The 16,281-nt window shown below is 38.2% G+C and overlaps 1 protein-coding gene across 3 annotated transcripts in view; it reads right to left on the bottom strand.

Moving 5' to 3' along the window:
* Nucleotides 1-16,281, bottom strand: part of LOC121895632 (helicase ARIP4-like) — a 77,043-nt gene that overhangs the window by 42,524 nt on the left and 18,238 nt on the right. For 2 of the 3 annotated variants that reach the window (XM_042408991.1, XM_042408992.1), the window contains exon 2: nt 10,673-10,838. In XM_042408991.1, coding sequence (XP_042264925.1) covers nt 10,673-10,790 — 118 coding nt within the window. In that variant the 5' untranslated portion in view covers nt 10,791-10,838. Of the gene's footprint in view, nt 1-1,161; nt 1,204-10,672; nt 10,839-16,281 lie in introns of those variants that run through there. The other variant, XM_042408993.1, reaches the window with a different exon arrangement.

Genomic DNA, 16,281 nt, shown 5'->3' with positions numbered 1-16,281 from the left:
CATGACGCCACACCCCCTTTTTATATCATCAAATAACTAATTAAAAACAAACTTATCAGAAAAATTAGCACTTGGACAAACGTTAGCGTGATTAGAACGACCTAACTTTTTAGTTTGGCTCATGTCACATCCGCTAACATGGAGGAGGTGGGACTTATTACCTACACTCAGCCAGCCACCAGGGGGCCATCAAGATGTTCTGGCTTCACTTTTCGGAGGCTGTCATGACGTCCATCTTTGTTTACACTAGGGATGTGCAGAGAGCCCAGTATTTGTATTTCTATCTGTACTTGTTGAGGCAGCAAAATTATTTGTATTTATATTTGAATAAAAGTGGGAAAAGGCTTAAAAATCCTGTTTTTGTATTTATTACACTTTTAATTTTAGAAAATTAAAGTGTTACAATAAGTGTTGATGAATGAAATACCTTATGAAGGAGGTCCTCACACTGGGTCTCGAACTGGAGTCTCCCAGATCATAGACGACTGCGCTGACTACTGAACTAAAACTTTATTCATCGCCTCATTGCAGACAGACCTCTATCTATTTATACACCCATAACACAGAGACAGCACAGCGTGTAATATGTAGAAGAGCTTCAAAGGTGATTCTTGTTTTGCACTTTTCATTTACTGCCTTTTTTTTTACAACCCAACTTTGTGGAAAGGAGAAGAGGAACAACAGGTTATGGAGAGTCCCTTGGGACTTACCCCTGATAGATGTAACAGTGGAGCAGAGGAGAGAGACTGAGATAACGATGTAACCGACCTGTGAACTGGTATTTGCCATGTTTTTTTTTTCTTTCCAAAAACAAATATTTTTAAAAATATTTGTCTGAAACAAATATTTGTATAAAACCCACTATTTGTGCTTTGCCGAATAATGTATTTGTATTCGGGCACACCCCTAGTATACAGTCTATGGTTCACCCCGCTCCCAGAGAAAAACCATCCAATAAAAATTTGGTCCAAAAAAACAAAACAAAACAAAAAAACCTCCCTTTAAACTCACTCAAGTCATTTACTATTGGTTATCTCCAGTCTTGGATTGAAGCTGTTCAGTAGAAGAAATATAAAATATGTTCATGATCAGATCAGTTGGTGGCTTGATGAGTGCGGCTCAGACTGAATCTGTTAACTTTTCACACCAAAAGAGACTCACAGATTTTCTCCAGACGATGCTCCAAGGGGCCGATCACCATCTGAGTATAAATGAGTATAAATAAACCAATGTCAGTGAGATCAATCTGACTCTACAGTACGATCAAAAACGTGAAAATGATGAATTCAGAGAGGCGCTCCGAGCCCACAGCTCACATATGACTGAAACAATGATGGCAGATGGTTTTGCTGATGACTTATTATTACTCATAACCAGTTTGAGCCAGAGTGTCACCTGATCCTTAGTCTGCTTCCACACAAAACCGCATCTCATTGTCACACACACACACAAACACATACACACACACACACACAAAAACACGGCGTGATCTGCAGTCTGGTGTGCCAGTATGTAGACCAGCTGGTGTTACTGTTTCACCTCCTACACTTCACTCTGTGCAGCTCTTGATCAGTTCACACACACATGCACACACACACAGACGCACACACACACACACACACACACAAAACAAAACATGATGTTATGAAATGTGAAGTGGTGTTTTGATCAGTTTTTATCAATCTATCAATATCAGCACCGTCAGATATTACTATCAAAATCAAAAGGTCTATAGGATCATTTACTGTATGCAGAATAAAATGTACTTTCATTTATTGTGGTTCATACAGAAGTTCATGTAACCAGCAGTAAATTTATAGTATTGTAATCTCATTCAATTTGCAGCATAAGAAAAGAAATATGTAACATCTTTACATATAATAAAGTAAAAGGTTTGTTGTTTCCCCCTAAATTAACTGATCCACAGTTCCTTTGGATCAATCACAGCTTGACAACAATGTGGACAATGTTGAGCAACTTTCTTGCAGCATTAACTAGGACTGCAACTGATAATTATTTTCATTATCGATGAATCTGCCAATTATTTTCTCCATTAATCAATTAATCACTTAGTCTATAAAATGTCAGATAATAGTGAAAAATGCCTGTTGTAATATTCTGCAGCTCAAGATGACGTCTTCTTGTTTTGTCTGACCAACAGTCCAAAACTCAAAGATATTCAGTTTACAATGATTTAAAACAGAAACATGCAACAAATCTTTGCATTTGAGAAACTAGAACAAGCAAACGTTTAGCATTTTTGCTGAAAAAATGACTAAAGGGATAAGTCGATTATTAAAATAGTTTAATTTTTATTCGACTAATCAACTGAGTGTTGCAGCTCTAGCATGAACAAGCCTAAATACCTTCACCCATTTGCAACACCTTGAATAGAGTCAACAGATGAACACAAATTGAAGATTTATAAACATCATGCTGCATCGCACTCATGTAGATGGCCTGTTAAGTTCATTTCAACAATATAAAGAGCATTTCAGCCCATTCATTTGTTCCTTGTAAAAGTTACGGCTGATGTGATAGCAAAAAGTTGCCTATTCACACATCCAGTTGACACAGAGTGACATTATTATTCATTTGGAGTTGTGTTTCCTTTTTCTTGATGAATAATAATAAAATATCATGTTCTGAGAGGCCAATGATGCTCCTCCACATTGTTTTTACACAGTTTGTTTCCAACTTCATGTTCTTTATTCATTTGGATGTTGGAAAGAAAGTGAAAAATGCAATTTGAACAATGACCCTAAAAGGGACTACCTGGTGTTCTTCTGGTCCAATTTTGTTAGAAGTTGGAGAGTTGATGGATTTTGTCACTGATTAAAGCACCAGGTGTCTGTAACATTCGTGGGAGGAAACATGTTTACTTGTTTTTCTTCAGTTTGAAGTCGAGAGAGAGAGAGAGAGAGAGCACTCTGCTTACCTACGCCTACACACAGGCAGGGGAGCAACAGGCTAATTAACAGACTATTACTCCCCTGCTCTCTGGAGTCAGTGTGTTGGTGTGTGTGTGTGTGTGTGTGTGTGTGTGTGTGTCTTATGAAAGATGTGACTAAACCTCATGACAGCTTCATCTGAGCTGCGAAGAGCCAATAACACGAAGCGCACACCCTTCAATCTGTTCACACACGGAGTCACACACACCTACCCCCTTAGATGCACAGTGAGAAGGTGGACACACACAAACACACACACACACACACACACACACACACACACACACACACACACACACCTGACCCAGAACAGGCATCCCAGCAGCGTTGTGTTGCTGAACAGGAGGATTCTATTTTGGGGGACTGGTCTCACCTCCCCGAGTCATTTCTCAATGTCACTTTTTGACAAATGGCCTCTCTACTTCTTGCGCGCGCACAAACACACACACACACACACACACACACACACACACACACACACACACACACTTCCTGTTTTCTCTGGGATGAGTGTGTGCGCGCGTGTTCTCAGTATTTTTCTGGGTCTGTTTGTGTTTTCCGTTGAAGGTGCTTCCCAAAAGCTTGAAGTTCATCATTTTTATCACTTTTTTTTTTAAATCACATGTCTACGTATGATGTGATAAATCCCTGTGAAGCCCAATAACTCTGATCTGTCCTGTCTTGTTAGATTAGAGATTGGTGCAGAAATCTTGCACACATCAAACCATAACTTGGTTCTGTCAAAATGAACATTTTGCCGCTGATTAATTTTTTGTTCTTTATGATCCCTGTGGCGCCACCACCTAAATTTATCACAGAAATGAATTACAGATCTGGGGTGAAAAGGATGCACGAATCAAACTTACAACCTTATTAGGAAGCAAACTCACTGGAGGCCGAATTTTAGTTCTTATTATTATGCTTTTCAAATTAGACCACTGCATGTTTGAATGAATCAGAGGTCATTTGGAGGGCTATAGAGGCAGCATGAAGCCACACCGACTAGAAGACTTCCTATATACAGGCAGGGAGCATCGTAACCAGTTCTATAGCTGTATGGAAAAAAGTAGAACTGATGACGGGCAAAACAGGTTTATTTCATCAAACGTCTCCGTTATGGAATAATTATCACCTCCTATCAGGTGGGCAGCCTTTTGCATTTCCCCCATGGCTAAATAAAGCCGTTTCTATTCTCAGCGATATTTTTAACAATGCTGGACCCCTGTCCTACAATCCTCCACACACAGTAATATTAGACCCGGAGCGGGCCAGCTTTAGAAGTCAGTAGAAATGGATGGTTGTGTTTTACTGTTTATTTTTCTTTTCGTTTCAGTCTACTGTTATTTGCTTTTTGCTTGAGAATGTCTGTCTCTTATTCTGGATTATTACTGTCATGGTTTCTTACTCTGTAAAATTGTTGATCACTAAAAAGTGGTACATTTTTCATTGCATCATCTAATATGTGTGAATTATACAACAACAATGCAATTTTTCACTTTCAAATTGAGGGGAGAAAAATGAGCGTAGACGGGAACACAACTGTAATTAAAAACCAGCATTTTACACTGTTGGAAATACTTTTTTTTTTTAAAAATCTGCAAATACCTCATTCATGTGCTCTTTCACGTATGTGTGTGTGTGTGTGTTTTGCATGTAAGGGTATTGAATGTGGTGCCAGTGATCACCATGACAACCCCAAACCTCTGCAGAGAGAAAACTGTGATGCTGACGAACATACTAGTTATTCAGCTTTTTAGACATTTACCTGACCTTCTGCAAAAAAACAAACCAAACAAACAACAGACTGGAAAAAACAGAAATATAAAAAGCATCACTTCCTGTGCGTCAGAGAGGAGAGCTGCTACATGACAACGAGTGGTTAAAACCTTCAGGAAACAGATGTTGAATTAAGCACTTTTGTAAACAATCAACAACAATATGGCAGAATATCATGATGCTGGTACTATCAATCTTGTTAAAAACTCGTATTTTTCACAAAAATCTATAATGATGTTTATAGAATTTGTTTTTTCATAATCAACAAAACAGTCTTTTTTTTTTCCATTCCTATATTTTCTGTTTGGGCTAATGCTGTCACATGAATATTAAACTCTCTCTCACTTTATCATTACTTTCTTTGTTCCTATATTCTACTCTTTCCCCCCCTAAACTCTCAAGTTTTTATCGATTGGTAAAACTAAAAGTTGTTGTTTAAAAAGCAGTGAAGAACGTAAATGAGAAAGAACATGTAGATGTTTTAAAAGACCGAAACTGAGGGAAAGAAGAACAAGAAGACGCAGTAATCACTGGAAACCATTAAAATACAGACGACTGACATACGTAAGGACATAAAAATGAAGACAAAGGAGTTTGAAGAAGAAAAAATTAGAATGAAAGAGTGCATCACATGGAGAGGGATGAAAGTAAATGAACGAAGAGGAGAGGAGAAAATAAAGAAGGATGAAAAGAAGAAGAAGGGGAAAATGGAGAATGAAAGACGGAGGACTAAAGTAAAGGGGATGTTGAACCAAGAGGAGGAAACGGTCACAACTCTGAGGGGACCAGCGTCCTAGTGACGGTTGTTACGGCAACCGTGGGACAGACGCAGGAGACAGCGGGGGTGATGATGTCACAAGAGAAAAATGGATTTGCAAAGTGAAGAAGATAAACACGTAAATGTAATTTTTCCCCCCCATCACACTTATCACTCCTTCCACCACCTGCCAAGACGACAAACTGTGAGAGCTTCAGCTCTTTGTGCTCCTCTTGATCTGTGCCGTAAATCAATACAGCAAACCAGCTTTCCCCTTAACATAACAAAGTGGCTCAAAAAGGAAAATAACCAAAGTCCAAAGTAGAATTTGAACCGACCTCTGCTTACAAATATAAAACGAAACTGTAAGTAGTAGCTGGACAATTCTGTTTAAGGTCACAGATACAAGCAACGCAATTACAACAACTACAGTTAAAATGACTAAATAAAGAAGATTTATGGTAACATGTTAGTTTCTGTTTTATGGAAAGAAGAAATATCAAAAAGGGAAGAAACGTACTTAAATAAATGTTTCTGTTATGCATCTGCTCGGTTCACTCACCTCAGGACTGATAAACTTTACATAACTAAAACGCCACCAATACTAAAAGGCAGATCAGAGGTCTTGAGATTTATTTCCTACTTCAGTACTTCATGAAAATAAAGATGTGAAGTCAGTGAAGGTGGGCGCATCAGGAGCTGAATTTAGACCAGACTTTAAAACAACATGTAGTTACTGCAGTTGAAGTGTGAATAGCTGCCTCTTGGCTACAAAAGGTCACTGTGAACTCATGAGTGGAGCTTTGAAATTTCAGTATTTAGTGTGCGATTAGTCTATTAATCGATTAGTTGATCAACAGAAACTATTTTGCAACTATTTTGACAATTGAATAATGTTTCAGTCACTTTTTAAGCAAAAATGCCAAAAAATATATCTGGTTTCAGCTTCATATAAGACAATAAACTGAATATTTCTGTGTTTTGGACTGTTAGACGAAACAAGACGTTTGAAGACGTCATCTTTGACTCTGGAGAACTATAATGGTAATTTTTCATTAGTTATGGACATTTTATAGACTAAACGGTTAATCGATTGATTGATCAAATAATCAGCAGATTAACTGGTAATGAAAATAACTGTTAGTTGCAGCCCTATTTCCAAACAAAAGGGGCCTGTTTGATGTATTTGTTGGGAAACTCCAGTGTTCGACACCAGATCTTGGATGTTAAAACTTCCTGAACACACCAACAAGGAGTTTTCACAACATTACCTGCAGAACTGCAATACAACAACACCATAACATAATTCAATATAATTATCAGTGTATTCATTTCTTAGTGCTCATTTATTAATGTCAAAATGAGACACAGGGATTTTTCCGGCTTCCTGAGGGATGACGTCAAAACCCCAAACCCCCTCGTGTAGCCTTTAGGCTTCTGCCACCTCCGCTGCTCCACTGGGTCAGTTATACAAAGTGTTGCACAACTGTGAAAATGTTTTATAAGCCCGAGCACGGAAGCAGAAACAACATGAACCCCTTTTTGTTGATGATTAATGGTTCATCATCATCTCTCCGGTTCTCTCTCTCTCTCTCTCTCTCTCTCTCTCTCTCTCTCTCTCTCTCTCTCTCTCTCTCTCTCTCTCTCTCTCTCTCTCTCTCTCTCTCTCTCTCTCTCTCTCTCTCTCTCTCTCTCTCTCTCTCTCTCTCTCTCTCTCTCTCTCTCTCTCTCTCTCTCTCTCTCGCTCTCACACAAACACACACACACACACACACAAGCAAGCACCCTGTAAAGGGCTACATAACTGCACAGACAGCATTACAAATATGGCATCAAACAAGGTACTACTGCTGTAATTAGGACAACATGTACAATCTGTGTGTGTGAGAGAGAGGAGAACGAGAAGAAAGAGGTGTGCATGGTTGACAAGAGGAAACAGAAAGCAAGTGTGTGTGTTAAGAGTTCTTCACAGGTTCACAGGTCTCTGCTGTCTCGGCCTTAACATAACAAGCAATCTGTCACATTAAAGGGTTATCCAACACTGACTCACAGTAATGAGAAGCCTGCAGCTCTCTAGAGGCTGGAAACTTCAATCTGTGATGTCACAGAAAGCATTTGGCTAATCCATGGACTTATTAAAGGGCTATTCCGTACATTTAAAATTTGTCGTCCATTAACGGTTTTTACCCGTTAAAGAGGAGTTTTTCCTTACCGCTGTCGCCAAGTGCTTGCTCATGGGGGAATTGTTGGGTCTCTGTAAATTAAAGAGTATGGTCTTGACCTGCTCTATGTGAAAAGTGCCTTGAGATGACTTTTGTTGTGATTTGGTGCTATATAAATAAAAATTGATTGATTGATTGATTGATTGATTTAGTGTTGCACCGCCAAAAAGCTGAGAGGTTTGCAAGAGACATATTTTTAAAAAAGAATAGTCAAAATCAAAGAAACCCAGGTTGAGGTATCTTTGACTTTTCATTATACTAAATAACATCTTTCAGTAGACTTCCCCTTCCCGGTAAATGCCTACATCTTTTAAACTCCACGCCCCAGTTTGGATTTCTGTCCTCTAAGTTAAAACTGACATAATCAGGGTCATTTTTCCAGACGTTTAAATGCTGCTCCAGAGCCTACAGAGGACATTATACAACTGTTTTAACAGGATGAGTAATACTCCTCATGACAAACTTCATGTGCCAAAAGAGCTAAACGGGATTCAGTGAGTCAGCCTTGGCAAAACTGAAAAAATCCTCAGGGCCCAGAAAGCATTTTCACCATAGACTGCCAAAACTACAAATTGTCATTTTCAAATTTTTGTATGTGTACGGATTAAACGAAGAAGTTACAGTGTTCATTAGTGAGCTTTAAAGGGGTGGGGGGGTGGATATTCTTGAACTCTGCCTCCAGGATCAGGGTTAGGTTTGTTTTCTTTCTCTTTTTTTTTTCTTTAAGTAATATTTCAGTGCTGTAGTTTTTGAAATTCCTTGCCTCCAGCCTTTGTGCTAAACTAGACGTCACCGTTTAGCATAAAGACCGGAAGCACTGTTAGAATGCTAAAGAGAGTGTGCAGAGAGATTACATTTAAAAATCACTCCTCTTCTGTGAGTCTTGGTAAGACCAAAGTATTTTCCCCAAATACTTGTATTATTCCTTTTTATTTGAATGTAAAAAGTGATATGATCACTGTTTTAACATATTCTAGTTATTTTTCTGTGTTGCTCTGTTTGCCAGCATTTTAGGGCTTCAGAAACTCTTATCTTTCAAAGAAAATAGGTGACATGAAATGATAAAGACAGAAAAATAAACAGTAAAGACATCCAGGAAAAGATGAGGAAATAAACGCAGCGTTTGTGTACACAGGGTGGGATGGTTTATCTTCATAATTTGCTTGTGTAACCTCTCAAAGGCAGACTGATAGACCAAAAACCAGACTGGGACAGGATGAACCACACAAAATTTGTAATTCTATACTTGTGAGGACCCTCATTTACATAATCCATTACCTGCCAAACCTTAACTTTAACCTAATTCTAACCGTAACCTAAAACCAAGTGTTAACCCTCAAACAGCCCTTTAAAAAAAAGTGAGAACCACACATAATGTGTTCCCTTTCAAGGTCTAAAAATCAAGTTTTACAAGAACACAAAGTACAAGAACACACGTGCACATAAACATGACAATGAACGGGGGAAGTTATTATTATTCATTATATGACTCAAAATACTTAAGAGCCTGAGATATTTATTCTCCTGCAAATCAACTGAAAAAGCACTCAGAGTGTGTGAGAAACATCACTATGCTATGTGGAGTTTATGAAATGCGAGACGATAAGTTAACAGGGCGCTTTCTGATAGAACTGTAAATTTCTCTCTCCGTAATAAGGTCAAAGTCATCCAAAGACTGACGCTATTTAAGTTATCTAACCAAAGTTTAAATCTTACCTCCTACACAAAAAACACACTAGAGACACATCTCCCCCCCACACACACAGACGATTCAGCATCTAATAGAACTAATAGATGATTCATTGGGTTATGTAACGCGTACTGGCAAGAGAAGAAATGAGAGGAGAGGGGGAGACGAGGTCGTTTAGAAGAGTTTGTTCTTGAGGGAGGACAGAAGGTAAAAAGGCAAAAGGTTGATGTAGAGAGCTGCTCCGGTCACAAATGAGGACAGTAATGCCACTGCTTCGGTTTGATCTAACAGCAATGTTGACAAAAAGTGTCTATAAATGCAGTTTCAACATGTTAAAAGCTGTAAATTTTGTTGATGTAGACAAAGAGAAAAGAAAACTGAGTCAAACTACAGCTGGTTTGGTTTATTTCTTGTTAAATCAATCTGTCAGGTGTCAACATCTGCCTCCTTACCCATAAACCTTTGTGTTTAGACTGTTTTCTTGAGTGATTATGTTCCCTCTCTTGATCATTTCTTCAGCTTTCATAGAAGACGACGCAATTCTTACATTAAGTGTGTAGATGGTGATTTGGAGCCACCAGATTTCTGATGAGATTGTCCGCAATTGCCCCAAAGAATTTTAACCAAAACAGCTGAAATTAAGTGCTCCAAACATGCTGTGAATGCAACCTAACTTAAAGAAGTTGCTGAAATACAGCACAACATGCACTGTTGCTGCTGTTTGATTGTAAAAATTGCATCATTTTTTGTTTTAAATATTATAAATTATATCATGTCACTGCATATATTTATCAATATATTATCCTCTCCACAATGTTTTTGTCTTTGGTCTCATTTGTTGATTGGCAGGATATCTTGAAAACTAATTAAGAGATTTCTATGAAATTTAATTAAAGGTTTACAGCTGTAATAATAATATACACTTATATAATAGACTTGTCTTGTGTCTCTCAAACGGTGAGGCACAAAAAAATGATTTTTTTCCCTCTGAATTCCTCAGTTCAAAATTATTCTTGGTACCACTTTCTGACTAAAGATTGTTTAAAGGTTGTTAAAATATACCGTTATCCTACATTCTTGTAGGAGTAGCCTTTTTGACATAAAATGCAATGATGCATCAATGTGTAGAGCGTTATGTAACCTCATTTCGACGACACATGAGGATTTCAACAGTAGGTTTGCATGTAGGCGGCACTTTTTAACAGTTAATATTATGTGAACGTTGTGAAATGATGATCAGTAGTGTTTTAGGTCTCAGTCCACTGTTTTGACTCACCAGGTATCCCCTCATCTTCATCATCTCCATCGTTCTCTTCTTCTTCTTCTTCATCAGTGACGTAGCAGATCTCTCGCTCCCTCTTCCTCTCATTCAGCTGCTGCTCCTCTTCAGACATCCTGACCTCCAGGCTGCTGCTACCTCAGCATGGCTGTACTACACACAACTGAAACAAAGAGTAGAGATATAAGAACATAAAGACTTTGTTCCTCTGCCGTTTCTTTGTCAGCACTAACAGTTTGAAGCTTTTCTCGTAAGAAGGAAGAAGGAAACTGATACGGAGTGATATCGGTCAAAGTCCTTATAAGTGTTGACTAGTTTACAAATGATCCGAACACAACTGAGTGAGAGTCTGTAGAGGGACAGATGAGATCTGATCTAATATATAAAATACAGAGATCTGAAAAAGAAGATAGTATAACAGCAATTCTTCTTCTTACTGCTACATACTCTTTAATTACATTCAAAATATCAATGACATGTGGACCAAACATCAGAAACCATATTACCAAAGTGACAGTGCTGAAAAATACAGCTCAGTTAATTATTTTCAAGTGGACAAGGAGAACAGCACTTGTGATTTTGTCATTTGCAGACATTTTGGAGTTAATTTCACCAAGTCTATTCTCATATGGTTTGTGTATTCTCCTGACAGAAGACAATACATCAAATGTTTTTGTTCTTGCTGCTCAAAGTTTAACTTCAGGGTTTTGAATAAACTAAAAAAAAAAAAAATGACAGGAGTATTTTAAAGGCAGCCTATGAAAGATGATGTTCTGCGGATGAAAGACGGATCTGCAGAGCAGATGGACAGAAGGAAATGTACCAGAGAGAGACACAATGAAGAAGGTGAAGCCCTTTCAAGAGTTTCTAGGGTGCTTTTAAAGCTCCGTCTCTCAGCAGCGGGAAAATTACCCTCACATTAGTCACAGGCCTTCATCTGTGCCAGAGTGAAACAATCATAAACTAAAATCACAGACTACAGTCGCACCTTTCATTATCAGCTGTGGCTTGGTAAAAGCAAAGTTTTCTTCCTCCTTTGTTTTACAGAACTATACCTTTGTTACATACAAGAGTCATCATTTAAATTATGCTTTTCAAAGCAGAAAATGAGTAAAAAATCTCACATTACTGCTATCGTCATCAACAGTAACAAAGAAACCTTCAGAAATTCTGAGCAATGTGAAGAAAAGAAAAACATAAATTTACCACTGTGTATTAATAAAACATTTCCTTGGGCATACATCTACCACCATGAACAAGAATTATCGCCTTAGTTATCTCGCTTGGGTAAAACCAGAGGCTTTAAATAATATGCACTCCCACTCAGATGAGCCCAGACGCAGAGTCGTATCTCAGCAAGGTTTACTCTTGATCACCTGCCAGCTCACCTTGCATAACGTTACACAGCAGATTACACAACAGGTAGCACCGGCCAAGTTGACTTACTGGCCCGACAGTGGGGTTTTTACAAGCCTCATAAATTCAACCAAGCTAGACGTCACGGACTGATTGCTGGATTGAAAACCAGTAACCAAAGACCTGGTGAACTACCAAATAAAACACACACAGGATATATATTGATTAGGGATGTTTTCCTATGTATCAGATGGTAGAGTTGCAACCTTATAAAAGTTTTGTTGGAGATGACTGACTGTATAACTGTGAAATACTGCAGGGTAGCAGGAAGGTAGAGAGCTAAATAATCATCATGCTCTCATTAAATCTCATTTTATTCCACTCAAACGTTCAAGGGAGTGAAATACCACTGCTGCCCATTTTCCTCTGAAACCTCCTCAAATCAGCTCAAGGACTTTGTGGCGCTTCCCCCTGACCACACTTTGGAAGTCATTGCTGCTGCGCTGATCCTCAACAAGTAGTTGTTTCCTGCCACTACTGAGGAAAAGATCACCTTTATGGTTAAATTAAACCAGTGGTTACGGTTGGGAGACAGAGCGGCTTCAGACACTTTGTACGACCCAAAAATCCACCATGACCTCTTCCCTAGACTTTCTGTGGCGATACAAACAGCACACTATGGTCCACCTTTGCCTCTGACATTATGCTCCTTTGATAAATGACCGAAGCTGTTGTTTTCTGGAGACCACAGTCATTTCTCACATGATCACCAGAGGTCGACAGGTAAATACTGTTGTTGACAGAACATTAACTGTTCACTGCTGTCTCCCATTAAAGGTACCCTGTGGGGTTTCTGACCTATAGTAGCGCTATGGAGCAGTTTCTTTATCAATGGGTCCCATTTTGTTTGTTTCGTGAACGCGGGTGATGTCATACATAGTCCTGCCAATGATAGCACATTATTCAAATGATCTGCAGACCGTTATAATGCATGAACAAAGGCAGAGAAGAAGACTGCAAGCTAGTAAACAGGGCTGCAACTAATGATTTTCATTACAGATTGATCTGTTGATTATTTTCTCGACTGATTGATTAGTTGTATGGTCTATAAATGTCAGAAAATGGTGAAAAATGTTCATTAGCAGTCTACAACCCAGATATTCAGTTTACTGTCATAGAAAACAAAAACCCCCAGAATATATTCACATTTAGAGCATTTTAGTATTTTTTCTTAAAAATTTACTAAAAATGAACAATCGATTATCAAAGTAGTTGGCGGTTAATTTTCTGCTGATCAACTATCTATTATCTATTAATTAACTACTTGTTGCAGCTGTCACTGACAAAAATACTTTGTTTTCAAAAACAAACAAATAATTTTACTCTATTTTTGCCTTTAAGAACCCTCATATATGTTCCCTCACATAATTTCCTTTGGAAAAGTTTATGGAAGCATAAAAAAGAGAGTCAATGAAAATAAAAAGAAGGTAAACTAACTCCTGAAAGGAAGATTTATGCTGCGCTGGAATTCTGGTCAGCCAGAAACCGACCTTCATCTCTCACTCTGATCTAAAAACCGGCCTTGCTTGCTTGGTTTGTTCCTCAAAAAAAAGCTGAAGAGCATTTGAAACTACGACCCTGTCATCAACCACAGACTAACCACTGTTGGGAGCTCGTAGTGCCGTAAATTGGCAACAAGCACATACAGTACTGGGATCGGTGACATCTTTATGTGTCCTTACATAACATGTGCATGCCAGAGAAGTGGTTTCTACAGATTATGGTGGCAACGTCTTTGGTCTTCATGTGTGCTGATGATTGGTGTGTTTGAGCGTATTGTTTGTACATCTACAGTATGTCTTGTGATGCCATTCAAAGCTGAACAGAGTAACTATCTTAGTACTGGTTGGAAAAACCTGCCTTCAAAAGCTCACACAGGCTAAAGTATTACTGGTACATACTGTAAGTAACAGTCATTTCAGTTTATTATGAAATCTAAAACTTTACTTACAACAATTACAAATAATTAAAGTTTATCCACCTTTAAAATGCACAGAAAACTCCTGTTTTTATGGTGGCTGACAAGGGCAAATGTGCTGCAACTTAAGAAAACGAATGCAAACAGACAAAACACAAGCAAATTAATTGACAACATATGCGCAGCATTTAGAAAACGTGCTGCAAATACCACAACACATTACAGAAATGACAACGGAAGTGTTTCCAGAGGAATATTCTTTGAAGTATCTTTTTTTGGTGTTGCAATTTTTAGACGGTCCCTGCGCCCTCGTCTCACAGCCGGCTGTACATAGAGACCAATGTTATTAGTCCAGCCTGGAGGACGACTCGTTTTGGTGAAAATAATGTTGTAACTTGTTGTCTACCTTACTATGGTAGGAAAGAGGCCTTGTTTGTGTTTTAATGTTTCGCTTATGAGTTATTGACGTGTTCATCACTCTTTAGTGTCCTCTGGAAACACTTCCTTTGTTATTTCGGTAATGTGTTGTGCTGTAGTATTTGCAGCACGTTTTCTAAATGTTGTGCATATATTGCCAAATTGATGAAGATGTTTTCTTAATTTGCTTGTGTTTTGTCTATTTGCATGTGTTTTCTTAAGTTGCAGTGTGTTTGCCCTTGCTGGCCACCATATGTTTTAGCTGTTGTAATGCAGAGTGCATGATTGCACAAAATGAGAAGAAAATTAGGTTTCTTACTACAAAAAAACTCAAAACAAAAAGCAGGTTAACTTTCAGCAGATTGTAAAGAATCTTTTTTTTAAAAAACATTTTCTAACTCTGACTTGACTTACACATATTTAAAAGTAGGTCATGTGACACTCCTGCAGACACATTGTACAGCTTGTTATTACCCTACATTACTTGGAAGTCACATCCAGCCAAAAACCACTTGATTCATTGCCATCATGCTTTATGTAACTTTATACATCATAGAAAAGCAGGCCAAACTGTTCTGTTCATGTGGAGCCTTCAGGCTGTAAAATAACAGTTATGTAACACTACAGTATATGTTTGCTACTCTGAGTGGCTCCATGTAGGTTAGACACCAACTTCTCTTTCCTCTTACCTGACACAACCTTATTAAATACCTGGAGGTGGACATATTAACACCTGTACAATAAATGCAATCCAATGCAACCGCCCTGTGAAGCTTGTGTTTAACGTTCCTCTAAATTGTGTATCGATTCAGTTCTGTGAAGTATGTCCACAGGGAGTACAAACAAATAGGAACACATTAAATACTTCCCTTCCTTCAACTTAAACTCAAAAATGAACACAGAGGTGAGTAAATATTTTTGACACAGTATTAAAAAACACTTCAGAGAGGTAGAATTTATTGCTGGGCCGTTGCACTGGATTGCATTATACTGTGCAGGTGTTCATGCTGTTGTGCCCACCCCTTGTAAAAACTTAACCTTAAAGGAAACACAAAATTTCACAAGGTGTTTCCATCAGCTTCGCACTGATGAGAGGCCCTGTTTTGACTTTGAACAAGACAGTTAACACATGGAATCAGTGAAAAGTGAAATGAGACGAGAGGAGCGTTTAGGTGGCTCCAGACAAAAAGAGCTGAAACTTGATACAGCAGAACACTATTATCTATGTTTAGACCTGTTTGTAGAGTTGATGTTCTCTACATTTAGATCAAAATGCCAGATTATAGAACCCAATTGATGTTATTTCTGTGTAAAAAAAAAAAAAAACCCTCCTAGACCATGGGAATTGAGCACTTTTTGAATGTAATTACAACAATTGTTCACAGTGCAACACTTAACACAGGCAGTGTAGCACCTTAAAGCGCTCTTTAACACAACATTCATTAATTCTTTGACTGACGGCAGATATTGATTTTGAAGCAGATATTTAGTCAAGAGATACTGTCATAATGTCCATCTTATTTACAAACTAGCTTGCACTAAACTAGCTTGCTTTGTCAAACACATTTTAATATGACTCACAACTTATGATCCAGAAGGTTTTCATTGTACCAAATACCAAAAATTAAATGCTATTGACGGTCTGTGTTTTTTCAGCAACAGTTAATCTACTGTATGTGTATGCATTTTATAAGCTCCTCAAGTCGTTTTTATTTTTACTGGCAGAGTCCGCACATCCTGAGTGGGATTCAAATTGTCTAGACACGCATGCAAAGGATTCATAGGAAAAACTGCATGCACATACTGGATATAATGTGGAAAAGAAAAGCCAGCGTGCATAGGCACATTTCATGTA

Source organism: Thunnus maccoyii, chromosome 4, assembly GCF_910596095.1.
Source record: "Thunnus maccoyii chromosome 4, fThuMac1.1, whole genome shotgun sequence".
NCBI lineage: Eukaryota > Metazoa > Chordata > Actinopteri > Scombriformes > Scombridae > Thunnus > Thunnus maccoyii.
Note: the sequence above shows the minus strand (reverse complement) of the source record. Positions and strands in the feature narration are given on the sequence as shown.